We start from the raw sequence: 14,192 nt of genomic DNA, 5'->3' as shown, positions 1-14,192 counted from the left end.
ACAATACTGTAAGTGTCATTCAACGTTTATCTCAGCAAGCTATTACTTGGGAGTGATCGTTGGCCACTATCTGTAATTTGCAGGGTCGGATATCTTATCGGACAATCAACTTTAGATATACAACACTGACCTGTTGTTGTGGGCGGTCGATCACATTTAGGACAAATTTAATTATATTATCCTTCTGTTAAAAGAGAGGTTTAGAATTGAGATGTAAATTGACGTAATATTTACGAATGGTATAGACCCGTCCCCTTTTGATGAATGTTGTTTTGTGTTCATTTGTATACAGACTCCATGGTGACGTGGTGTATGGCTATTGTTATGCAGATTAATCCGCGTAAGTAATCAATCCATGGTCGTTGTACGTACTTGCTGAGTTTAAGCACGAACCATACCGGCGTGTACATTCTTTTACGAAGATCGAGTTTGACTGTATAGTCTTAAGGTACGTGGTACAAATATTACGGATGATCTTAGCTGGTATACTGTTCTTAAATACGACTTTGAAGTATATGGTGAAGTTGACGTCTTTGCACCCCTCGTCATTATTGTCTTAGTCACCAGTACCGTTACAGTCAAGTTGACCACAACGTTTTAACGAGATTATCATATCATAGATATACGGGTTCTTGATTTTATCACCAGATCTCAGTCTCCTCTGTGATACTATAACAAAGTGCAGGCGATCAAAGAAATTAAGACGAGTAACTTATTTAACGTCTGTATTTGCCGGGTGTTACTCCTGTCTATTCAGAAGGGGGTTTCACTAGAATGAACCGTTTGAAATGTAAATAATAAGGGTACCCGTTTGTATGTCAAAACAGACAGGTGGTTGTAAAACTTCCCAGTGAGGACATATTATTGAAAAAGCTGTGTTCAAACGACTGCACTTCTTTAAATTCGTAATGCTTGTATTATACATGGCATGAGTCATGGAGATGTGAATTGAGACGTCGCTGCCATGCCCAGGCTTCAAAACGGCGTGTGCGCTGTACTCAACTCTATCGCATTCCAAAGGTTCGAATGACTGAGCATTATATATCGAAACAATACACGCACTGAACGACGTGATATAACGTCAAACTCCAGCCATTAACACTGTTACTGATGGACCAATACTACTCTCGAGGCCATGGAACGTTTAAATGAAACACATTACTGTAGACAAAGTATCTTGGTTAACTCCTAGTTGAACCATATATACCATCCTCCAACGTTGGTGGACGGTCTATGGTGGAACTTAGAACAATGGCAATCTTCTCACCCCGGAGGGCTTAAAAACCAAAGTTTGATATATCTGAAGGGACGTCATTGAATATACGAACGCCAATAGCCGTCATAGGCGATTTTTATCGCCTGGAAACAAATACCATCGACCCATTAACACAAGTATGGTTATTTACAACTAAATTAATGGACATCTGACCGCGGACGGGTAATTGTTCAACTGTCAGGTCATTGAATTGCTTCTAATTCATTAGGGGGCAACGGCCCAATAATAGCCTTCATGTATAATGCACTGTGTCAACGCTTTTACTGCTCAACTTTGAGTTTGCGACATAGGGTATGTTCATAATTTGTTACAAGCCTTAGACAGTACGTTGTCTGTACAGGTATTCAAGATGGCCGTCCTTAAAAAAGAACTCTACAATTTGTGTTTTCAACTTTTATTCTGAATTTGTTATGTAACGAGAAACTTAGAGGAGTTAATCAGATTTGTGAAGATTACAGAAGGCAAATAAATCTGATCTGTCGCGACGCGACTGCCGTAATTATTCAATGCTTTCATTGTGAACATTTTCTTTGAAGAAGGTTTGATAATTATTCATTCATGATATCTTAAATTCCAACAAATGTACTAAATGTGATCAATTCGTCGACTTCATCAGTCCGTCGGAGATTTATATACACACATATAGCGAAGCAGCCTTCATAGATGGCAAAGTGTAGAACGATCACAAAATTCGAACATGTGTAATACACAATTCAACAGAAAACATTGTCATTTTTATTGCAAAACTTTTGCTGAAACATATATGCTATCGTGACTCTAGGTACGAATTTATTCGAGCATTGTCCCCAGTAGTTGAAAACCCTTTGGCACCGTTACTTAATCCCACATGTTCTCTAGTCAATCAACTTGTCAATCAACTTACGACTATTGCAAAGTACTTTACAGTCACTGTAGTTCAAAACACTCCCAACAATAGCTGTAACGAAACCTTCACAATAACATGAGTGTTTTGACTAATTAGTAAAGTCTAATGAAATCGACGCACACGAGATAATTACCTGTACAATTACTAATGTTATCACAGGCTACACTAATGAATTAAATAAACATGGGAAAAATCCATCACTAAAAACGAAGGCCATGTATGATCATACTTGGAATTTAATTACATTTTTGGGACTTCATTAACGACTTCTGGAAACAGTAAAAAATGTACTCAGAGAGGCAGATGAGATCATATTTCCTCAGATCATTAACTAATATGGATTTCATAATAATACTCAAAGTATTAATGGTACTCGAAGCATATTTCTTGAATGGTGCTTTAAGTATATTACTTATACGTAAAACGATAAACCCCTTAAAATCCATACACTACTCGACTTTATGAGAATATTATGAAATACAGTAATAAGATTCAGCTACTGTATTTGAGTACATAATTAGACATTGTCTGCGTCACAATTGTAAAGCGTAGCAGCGCGAGGCCCGTAATACTAATACATACATCCACGTACACTGTGTATTTCACCAACTACTAGTAAATATTGCAAGCCATTTCTACATCCCAGACCGATACTGAGAGTACGGATTGACGAGGTTGAATGACTTGTGAGTCGTTATACTACCGTTGTGATCAGTTACTGTTGAATTATTAAATCCTTTCTTTAAATGCTCAGTGTAGATATCACCTATATTGTACAAAGTTATTAATTTTGTATCACCCAACAACAGTTACCTTGTCGCACGCAGATAAGCAGGTTTATAAATGATTTAGTGTTCCCTTTACACAGGTAAACAGAGAGCTGTCAGTGAAGTACGTCCAAGATGGGGGACTGGGCGGAGAAGCAGCGTCTTCGAGAGGTACGTTATCACTAATAGTACATGGGGGAGGGGTAGCTATTTCAAAACTGTACGGAATGACCATTCCAGACAATGTATCAGATGTAATGTCTCGAGTGATTCACTTTAGTGGTCTGATATTAGAATAAAACACAGACCAGGAAGTTCTATAGCTGCAGGCACTTTCAACGTGACGTTCTTCCTCTATCAGTCAGATCATGTCAACAAACAACTTATAATCTGGTACCAATCATTGTCTGGTACAACTTAAAAATGTACAATTCTATGTCTCCAGAAGTTGGCAAAGTTACAATAGTTCTCGCTAAAAATGCAGTCTTTAAAAAATAACGATATAATTAATAAGTCTTAATGTATAAGGTCTGTTCAAATAAAGCTAGCTGATAGCCGCGGATCGATCGATTCGAACCAAAATATGACATGTTTCATCGTCGAATTAATTTTCTCGTGATTTTCGCGGTCACGTTTTTGAACTGTAAGGATACAGTGCAGACCCTGTAACTGGATTTAATAAGTAAAAACAGAAATTTACGTTTTACGCTCATTTACAGCAACATAGCTCAGATTACGGAAGTCACCAGATTGGTGAACACAATATCACCCAAGCATATTCGTGGCTAAACTAGTGTGTAGACGGATGTATGCACTGCTCAATTAGTAAATCGATTCATCGATATCCTGTTAATTTAAGTACAAAGCATCAAGTTTTAGGCACCTGTGTATATTTCAAGGCGACCTTAAACTTATCTTTATAACCAGACTGTCAACAGAGGCTTGTTACGTTTTGCATATTAGAATATTACTACTATTTAAAATATAATATAGTTATAGTGAGTTATAGCATAGACCCTACACCAACTGGTGTAGGGTCTATGGTTATAGTTATATCTATTTCCATAATATTTTTGAGCGCCAATGCACGATTTTAGTGATGCAGCTATCACCTTCGTTGCAAAAACTTCATGACTGAAGCATCTAAATATATTTAAAAACATGTACTACTGTGTTAAAACAACCCATCATAATAGCTACGACGGACTTGATTACACCCCCACAACCACCACCACCACCACCACCCCTCCCCACACAGAGCACAACCGTCACCATAACTTCAGCTTGAGGGTTACCGGAATTCCAAGTTACCTCAAAATGTCAGAGAGGTGTTTTCATTTTTTTTTATTTTAACCAACTCTAAATGGGATAGACAGGAAATTGTTATTGTATCTTGTTGCATGTACATATGTCATGTAACAAAAAAATAGATCGCCAAGTCATACCGCGCATGCCCCAATAAAGTTGCAACCATGGAATGTTACAGTATCTCAAGTCTATACCGTGCTCTAACACCGTGACTATATGTACTAAATTTCGTACCTGTCTAATACAGTGCAATTAAGAACTAAATATTGATACTCTGGACTTTAGCCGTGGTAACATTTTTCCCAAACCGCAGTTGACAAATACTATGCATGCCAATATTTACTTATTCTAATGATATTGATCGCATTGCCCCTCAAGTACTCACAAAACTCTCATGGATTTAGATAACGGCACACAATGTAAGGACGGATGAGAGTTCGTCTTGACGTACCTCTTTCTTGTTTATTTGTATGAAAACATCTTACATACATGCACTCAACGAATTGAGCAAACATTACATTTAATAGTGTACCCAAACTGCAAACAGACATTCTTCAGGTGACAAGTGTTGTAGCTAAGTGATAAGGGCAGCAGGGTTGGACGCGACACTCACACACTACATCATTGTACACCAGAGTACTCATCCATACTCAGGACAAACTAGTGATGCTATTAAAGGGGTACAGTCTGTCATTCTGACTTTTGGTAGAAACATTTGTTTCATAAGGTTGAAAACCCTACATATTATTCCAACAAGTAAAACATATTGACTGGTGCGTCACACCTGGTAAAACTGTCGACAGGTCTTCAGAGTATGATATATTTTTATAGTGACACAATTCTTTGGTTGCCAAAAGTTAAAATACCAACATTGTCACATCACTTACAAAGCCTTTTGCGCATACTCAAGCGCTTCGAATGCTATCACGGGCTGTCGATTCCGATTTGAGCTGAAACAAGTTTTAATGTTTGTCATGCGCTTAAATTTTGCACAGTGATTTCACCTAGTCAAATTGGGGGATGGGGCAGCTAATACACGGACTGATGCGTTAACTTTAAACTTACTTGACTTTTACAGGAAATTATTGAAGCTGTTAAATTGGGTGACGCAGCAGGTGTGGAGAGACTTTTAAACAATGGTGCTGATGTTAATGAAAGCGAGGTAGGAAGAAACAAACCCATGTGACGTCACATCAATGATCCGAACTGAGATCTATTGATTAAAGAAAAAAGACAAATGTATTAAAGTGATCTCGAAATTATTTCAAAGCAGTCTAATATGAATGTTTATTGTTTATGTAAATATTCATATCAATTATTATATAAATATTCTATTTATTTTAGTTATTACTCAATATATATATTATGTTCCTGTGTCTATATACTTAGAAAAGTAAATGTCAACTCAGGCTCTCTGCTATACGATTACTTGCGATCGTTGCCTGCTATATTGTCGGACTACAAAGACGTTATAACCACTGAGTTTTTTCTGACCGATCGAGAACATTTGTAAAACGAGTTTGAACTCTCTTCTGCAATAATTACAACATCAAGATTGTGACTGTAGCAATTACACCCTAACTTAGGCTGTCCTAGGAAATGTTTCCCATTGTTTACTTAATTTAACAAACCAATAAATCAACTAAGCAACGACCAACCGACTTTTGATTTTGAGGTATAGTTCCTACAGCATTCGCATATTACACATTTTGGGCAGTCTAGAAAATATAACAGACACACTTCAATGTAATTTTGTTACTGCATACCACATCCACACTCAGTAAAGTTATATGTCATTGTGTCAGTTACCATGGATATAGCTAAAAGCCTATCGAGGTCTTGAACGTCACGTCCGATTCACGGCCCACGGCGCCGATCACGATTGTAGTGACGTCAACATCAAATGACTCATCACTCTCAATTTTGTGGAGAGAGGGTGCTGGAATTGGACACTGATATTTAAAACGTAAAAGGTCAAGACCTTTCACACACTATTTTGTAAGTACCAGTCTCGGCGCATCACATATTTGTAAGACAATAAAGCTGAAAATAGAACGTGATTTTGCAAAAGAAAGAAAACTAACATTAATTCATTTTTATGTTTCACATGTAATGGTGTTTGGTACATCATTATACATTTGTGTTTTATTTTAGGGTGGATATCTCTCAAAGAAGAATCTCTTAATGATGGCAATCTATAAGAAGTATGTTGACGTTGCAGTTTTGCTTGTTAAAAGAGGAATTGATCTATCATTTACCGCACAAACGGTGAGTTAGAGAGAGAGAGAGAGAGAGAGAGAGACAGAGAGAGAGAGTTTGTATTTGTTTTTGTGATTGTTCGTGTGTGTGTTTGTGAAAAAGCGTGTTGTAAAATGTATGTGTACATGTATATGTGTGTATGTGTATGTGTATGTGTATGTGTATGTGTATGTGTATATGTATATGTATATGTATATGTATGTGTATGTGTGTGTGTGTGTATGTGTATGTGTATGTGTGTGTGTTTGTATGTGTATATGTGTGTATGTTTCAACGTCGATTAGAACGGAAAGTTACCATGATGTTTATTTACCCGGACTACTGCCCCTACATTTTAGTCTATTCCCAAAATCCAACTGCAAACTATCTCAGTCAACATAGCCTTGAGAGTTGAATATCACAATAGAGTTTCCTTTTTACTAACATTGTACGAAGAATGTGTCCTATCACCATTAGCCAAGCGTGTCCAAACATTTCCTTCGACTATTGAAATTCAGTGTGTTAGAAAAATTAATTACTGAAAAAGGTCTGTAAGTCATCACCAAGTTCAAATTCCTATTCACAATGGTCGCCTACACTGCAGTGTGAGATGGGCAATGAATATCTGGGTTTGTGAGCTAACTTATTGGCGTATATTAAGTATATGTTGGTCAATTCGTGACATTCAAGCAGGAATCTGAAACAACGCATGTGTACTAATGGCACCGAGTGTGTCGGAACTGGACGCAGGTGTTCTATGATAACATTTCAAGGTTGGGGTATAAATAGATTTAAATAACGTAATGTCTACGAAGGTATGCCCACTTTCAAAAGCCATGAGTATAAAGATAAGTCCCTGCCAAATGGAGAAATGTGAGCACCCGTTCCAAATTGTGGTAATCGGATATCGGTACTCGTCAGCACATTACTGTCACGTGACCCGTTAAGTATTACAGGTTGCCATCCTATGTGTTGTAGAGAAAAAGACCTATGGGGGGGGGAGAGAGAGAGAGAGAGAGAGAGAGAGAGAGAGAGAGAGAGAGAGAGAGAGAGAGAGAGAGAGAGAGAGAGAGAGAGAGAGAGAGAGAGAGAGAGAGAGAGAGAGAGAGAGAGAGAGAGAGAGAGAGAGAGAGAGAGAGAGAGAGAGAGAGAGAGAGAGAGAGAGAGAGAGAGAGAGAGAGAGAGAGAGAGGGAGGGGGGAGGAGGGAGGGAGGGAGGGAGAAGGAGAGAGTTTGTATCATTTATAATATAATATTTCTTTTGTAAAGGTTTTTTCGGCATTAGGAAATTTAGTTCCAGCACATTAATTTTCGAGCAAGATATCTTTGCAACGCTGAATGTTCATCAATTGCTTATTATTTGCTGGTCAGTGATTTACAATTATTTCTGATGTGTCTCATTAGAATATGTCAAATCATAATAATTACACAGCTGCAATAAATATTTGAACTAAACGACCATGATGATCTCTAGTAATGAAAATTTAAAGTAACTGTATATATTCAAAACCATTGCATTATTGGATTCCGTGTCACAGTACATGTATGATATGACTGGAACTACATAGCACGATGTATCTATCTCTACGTTATCGCTTACAGGTTGATAAAGAAGAGAAAACAGCATTAGACTTGGCCAGAGAACACAATCTCAATGAAGTAACAGATTTGATTGAAAGGACAAGCGAAGCTAACCACGTAAGTTGAGAATTGTAATGGGCTTGATATAGAGTTTTTTAAGTGACCTTACATTTAGTTTACGTGTATATTGGAACGTACAGAAGAAAATAATCTTAGTCGAAGTAGTCTCTGAAAGCAAGTTTACCCTACTGGCAACACATACATTCTCATTTAGTAGTTACACTATCGTGATAACAGGGTGTAAGCTTACATATCAATATCACTATCACCCACTTCTGTAATCTACTACATATGTACAACAATAGTTTAAGTTTTGTGTCTCCCTTTAATAGTTAAGTTGCCTAGAGCTTGATTTCCATAGTAGTAATATACTGCTATGAGACCATCGCGTTCAAGTAGACACCCGCTGGAAAACAACATGATGTAGCCTTCAGTCACACACACTCATAACAACGACCTCGTACAGCCTTAGAGACTATATCCAGCTTATTATAATTCGAAGTAGCAATATGACCCTTCTCGACATCTCCGTTCCGACTGAAGGGGTGGGCATGGGGGTGGGGGATGTTACATATACTGTTTAAATCGATTCTTTCAAGAAAAATAAACTACTTGGGTCATTTTATATTGAAGCAACTACCAAACAGCAGCACTAACGTTTCAATTTATTGTCCTTGCTTATTGGGTAGGATCTGTCACGTGCTGTGACGATGGGGATTACTGATCTCGCCTCACGTGCTTTGGATGCTGGAGGAAATATCAACATGCTTATTGATGTAAGTTTTAATTTGAGAATCAATCAATCAATCAATCAATCAATCAATCAATCAATCAATCAATCAATCAATCAATCAATCAATCAATCAATCAATCAATCAATCAATCAATCAATCAGATGTATACCTTCATTTTAGTATGTGACCCTTCATTCATTCATCCATTCATTCATTAATTGAATTAATCAGCAAATCATTAAACTACCAACCTACCAAACAATCAACTTACCTACTAAACCAACAACCAACCAACCAACCAACCAACCAACCAATAAGTCGACCTTTTGATGGATCTTCTTGACATTAAATTAACAAATAAGCCAACTGATTTACCTATCAACCAGTTTTATAAGTCATCTGCTCTCACAGTTGATAGTCTCAGTGTTGGAATTACGTAAATCTATTTTGTTCCATTGTCGTTTAGTAGACTAGGACTACTTTCAGGTCACGATTCGTTGTATAATTTACGCCTGATATTGATCACTCCCGACAAGTGTTTATTACCATAGCAACATACGATATCAAATCAGGTCGGGTTTCTCCAATAATTATTTTGCCGAGCAACGTTTACATGCTAATCAAGGCTTTAAGTAGCATTGTAACCTTGTACGATCTTATGTCCATAACTTTTTAGCAATAAAATGTTGTAATTGAAATAAAAGCTCTCGTGTTTAGTGTGCAAAGCCATAAACTTTGTTAAAATTAGTCCACCAGTTTTAGTTGATTTATTTTTATTATTTTATTATTAGGAAGGTTCACAGCATGGTGGTAGTCTTCTAATGATAGCCATATGCTCGGAGCACAAAGAAATGGCCAAATTTTTAATTCACCGAGGTATTAACCTTGACTATGTTAATAAGGTAAGATAACTTTTGAGTTTTTGCAGTTTGAGAAACTCAGATACGAATTTATGTCTGTCATTATTCTTAGCGACATTCTTGAACATTTTACTTTGCTTTTTATTATTTATTATCCCTCACGGAGAAACTTACACTCAGGTATGCATTGTATCTGCCAGATGTGTTGCATTCCAGTCTTACGATGCCACACGCCTAACGGATGACACAGTTTCCAGACCATGTGCAACTTAGTAAATATATCGAAAAGTTCTTGTAAAAATTATTTCCCCGAGCTGATACAGCCCTTTTCATCTCAGTGTTTACTGGCTAGATTTAGCAAGATTGAATGAATACAATTTTTTGCTACATTTGTGAATACTAACATGGATTGGGCGGTAAGCATTTTTCTGCAAAACTTTGAGTATAGTTATGCAAGCAATTAAAGACCAACTAATTAAATAATTTAACTTTTCTAGTGGGACGATCCAAGTTCTGGTGAACATCAAGAGGATACAGCGAGAGACTATGCCTCAAAGATGCAATATTCTGATATAGTTCAATTAATAGACGACGAAAAACAGAAAAGAAAGGTAAAATGTGGTTACATTTGTATTTTTTCAGATTATAGTCAGATTCAGTGAAATATATGTCACCGCTTTTTTAAAAATCAGAATCTTAAAATGATTATTTGCTCGGTGGTAAGGTACGAGTATATTTGTTGTAAAAAAGTCAGTCACGGTGACACGGAGCGGAATACTGGTAATTGGTTTTCGTGCGTAATACCCGTGTTCTCTGTACTACGGCCTTCCACTCGGAGACACTATTTAATTCTTTTCTTGGACACTGATAAACTCATATCAACAATGTTATTGACAAATTTGCATACCACAGAATAGGCGAACAAATTACTCTGAAGATGTCAAAAGTTTGTCAGAACGACAGGTCCGGTATGAATGATTTACATATTAACGACCATTATCATAATACATGTTGCTTTGTAGGAAAACCAAGCCAAAGTTACCGCAAACGGTCAGGGAAATAACATGTACACACATACACAAACGGTAAGCTAACATTTCCACTACAGTTATTAAATAAACTGACATCTATAGAATACTTGACTCTGTATCTGAATATTACCTTGTATGCAGATTGTATTAATGTGTTTGTCGACATGGGTGTCACGAGGTATTACTGTACTAGTGTTTGCAGTCAGAAATACTCTGCCATTGATGTTGCTATTGCAGTAATGAAACTGCAGTTGAAACTTTGAACATGACTCGATATAAAGTAATGACGTTATTTTTGTCTTCTGCAGCAAAAACATCACGCAAATGGTGATTTACAGGATGTCGAAGATTTTGAGGACGAGGTTAGTACTTAAACCATTTTGAAAAAATATTCCGTGTTGGTTATTCCTATAAGTAGATATCATACAATCAACAAGCTTCGATACTGGGTATCTATTACACAATGTACAAACAGTTCTTAGATCAGGACTTATTTGCGGCCTTTGGTTAATATTATACTGAGGGGTTTACGTTAAACACCATGATCATGGAATCCGACTGTAACTCTGTTGTGATTTTCATTGCTTGCATTATTTCATTAAAAAAATATTTCTGGGTGTTTTTTTTCTTTATGTAGGAAGAAATTATTCAAAAAGTAGACAAGGACACAAAGAAGAAGAAAAGGAAATCGGCCGGGTCAAGCAGCTGCGTTATTTTTTAATACTTTGAACTCTAGAGGGCGGTATATAGTCTTCCTCCACCAATCTATAAACTTGTAATATATTATCGAAATTGTGTATACCGGACAGCATTGTTGCAAAATATCGATATTTTGACAGTAAGCAAAAAGATTCATTTTACGATTCTTAATTTATACATTTACAATTGCTCACAGATGCAAGAAGTATAATGATAAATATATCACCTTATTAGCAGTGTTTGTTTCGATTACCAAATCTTTGTAGTATCATCGGATAAATCATACACATATAGCGACCAACACAAAACACAGAACACAACTCAAGCTGTACATAACTCTTGTAAAACCAAAAACATAGTTTTTATGTATTTATCTAGTGTTTTTCTCAGCCATATTACAGTTTTAGCAATTGCAATACTCATTTCAAATATTACTATTAATTAATTGGTCGGAGAAAGGATAGGTGCTATCATTATGTTGGGTATATTTCCCTTGGGAAAATATATTTAACTGATCATAATTTGTATGGTATTTCATTTTAATTTTCTCTACGCTTTCTGTAAATTGCAAACCAAATTACCCAGGGTCTTGTTGTACCATTGATTATTTAACGGTATCAGAGGAGCCAGACATTGACATTTGAGTTCTTGATATGTTGTATGTATTTATTACTCTTAGACTATAGCATTATATGTTGAAGCATAACACTGCCTGTTTTATATCTCAATCGTACCAAAAACTTGGTCTATTTCTTTTTCCTACGTACCATTGATGTCTGATATTGTACTCCTTCTTCAGCAAATGTTCATTTCCTTTATTCTTTGTTTTTTGTGCAAGTCAAGAAAATGTCGAGTTATTGAACTTTTATTCGAAAATGACCCTGGGATTGCCTTTTCGAGTTATACCTGTCTCTGGTTATTCAATGTACGTTATGTTGCCGTTCAATAGCGCCCTCTCACGGGGGTTAAATGACCTACACAGTGGTTGAGTTTATTGAATGAATTCGGGAACGGAGCTAATGATAGGCTTGTGTTTGAATTGTTAGATAACTTTAAGAACATTTTTTCCAGTTAATGCATTGTGTTCTTTGACATTTATATGCACACGATGACACTGAACCTTTGGTACATTTAAACACGACTGTGTGTCCTTGCCCTTGATAACATATCAATTGAGTGAATTGCCTACAATGTGTACAACGTTTCGGTGAACAAAATTTAAATAGCCTATCATTACTTCTGTTCCTATCAAATATATCATATTATCTCAATACAGTGCCTTACTTTTCAGACTACAGTTGATGGATTTATATTAGACTACCCCTGTGTTTAATGGCGCAGTGGGCGAAGGGGATAGTCGATGGTGTACGGGAAAGGGATGGGATGATAAGGAATGAGGGGAAAGGGGGATTCACGCTTGAAACAAAATGCAATATTTTTCTTTCCAAATTGCAGATACACTGTGTACATATAGACAATTTGAAAGAACCGGAGTGTGTGACTGCTTTACTCCTGAATGTATGCACTAATTCAATCTTTGGATGATTTATCATTTCTAGCTATATACACACTAAGCAGTTTCAATTGAACATATACAATAAACAGTAAAGTGTTTCTGGCCAAGACGTTTCGCTCAGGCTTTGCTGATTTCAAAATAATAGGAATCGAAAATATGGAAGAATAAATCATACAGACTCATATGGAAAAGTTTCTGGATAAAAAAATCGACACACGGAATAAACCGCAAACAATAGCAACTGTTCTGATTACCATTTCGGGTCACGTGACTGGACGTAAGCAATAATCATTATGAGATGGATTGGGCCTACTGAGGCAGCTCAGCAAAGCCTGAGCGAAAAGTTTTTGCCAGAAACACTTTTATTGTTTAATGGCGTAATTATGAATTTCCATAATTTCCAATAAAGATCAGGATTTGGCACAATTCCATTTTAGGAAGTTGATCGTCACAATCGTTTGAATAGTCATTTACAAACCAGAACAACATCCTTCGAGGATGAAATTTTTTTGGCATAGGTTGTCTTCAATATTGAAGTTTGAATTTGACCTATTTATTTGTAATGCTTACATGATACGAGACTTTTTAGTTGACACAGTAACCCATTGTACAGCTCAGCAATTTGCAAAGATATTGTTCATACAAAATATGTAATAAATCGAAAAGAATAGCTTGAACCCTTCTCTTGTATTCTTCTCTCTCTCAACTGATACAGACAACTGTTTCATATTGCTATGAAATAAAAATCAATAAATATAATTTCCAATTTAACTATTCCTCTACCGAAAGGAATCAACTCACATATACACACAAATATACACACAAATATACAGATATCTATTTTCGAATAATGTTTTCCAAAAAAGGACTCATTTCTATGGTGTACACAGACTCCAGATTGACGAATGGGAGAGTGTGGTCATTGGGGGCGTTATACAGGTTATTACCCAGGAACAAGCCAACCTACCTTAACAAATATTAAATTTAAAAGGCATGCGGGAGCCCGATTGTACCTTTCTGACCCAAGGCTTGGATCGTTAAGCAAGAAATAAATCTAGAACGACTCCATTTGGTGGGAATTATGCCTACTAAATCTAAGTCTGGCAAATCACGTTTCAGAATTCCTTGACAACTGATTTTAGCTATGTTACTTCGTTTTTTTATTTTTCTCTAATTTCGAAGTAAAAAATGTTGACATTATTTTTAAAGTTAAGTAGTTTAATAACTGGTAGCTACT

The 14,192-nt window shown here is 36.4% G+C and overlaps 1 protein-coding gene across 1 annotated transcript; it reads left to right on the top strand.

Moving 5' to 3' along the window:
- The first annotated feature begins 348 nt into the window (after positions 1–348).
- Positions 349–12,833, top strand: LOC144450756 (uncharacterized). Its single transcript, XM_078141465.1, has 11 exons — positions 349–448; positions 3,031–3,100; positions 5,316–5,399; positions 6,392–6,505; positions 8,077–8,172; positions 8,805–8,891; positions 9,641–9,751; positions 10,207–10,320; positions 10,732–10,794; positions 11,049–11,102; positions 11,378–12,833. Exons 2-11 carry the CDS (start codon positions 3,065–3,067, stop codon positions 11,459–11,461), a joined length of 843 nt encoding a protein of 280 aa, XP_077997591.1. The 5' UTR covers positions 349–448; positions 3,031–3,064; the 3' UTR covers positions 11,462–12,833.
- Positions 12,834–14,192: the final 1,359 nt, after the last annotated feature.

The sequence above is a fragment of the Glandiceps talaboti genome, chromosome 20 (assembly GCF_964340395.1).
Source record: "Glandiceps talaboti chromosome 20, keGlaTala1.1, whole genome shotgun sequence".
Taxonomy (NCBI): domain Eukaryota; kingdom Metazoa; phylum Hemichordata; class Enteropneusta; family Spengelidae; genus Glandiceps; species Glandiceps talaboti.
This window is presented reverse-complemented; position numbering and strand designations above follow the sequence as displayed.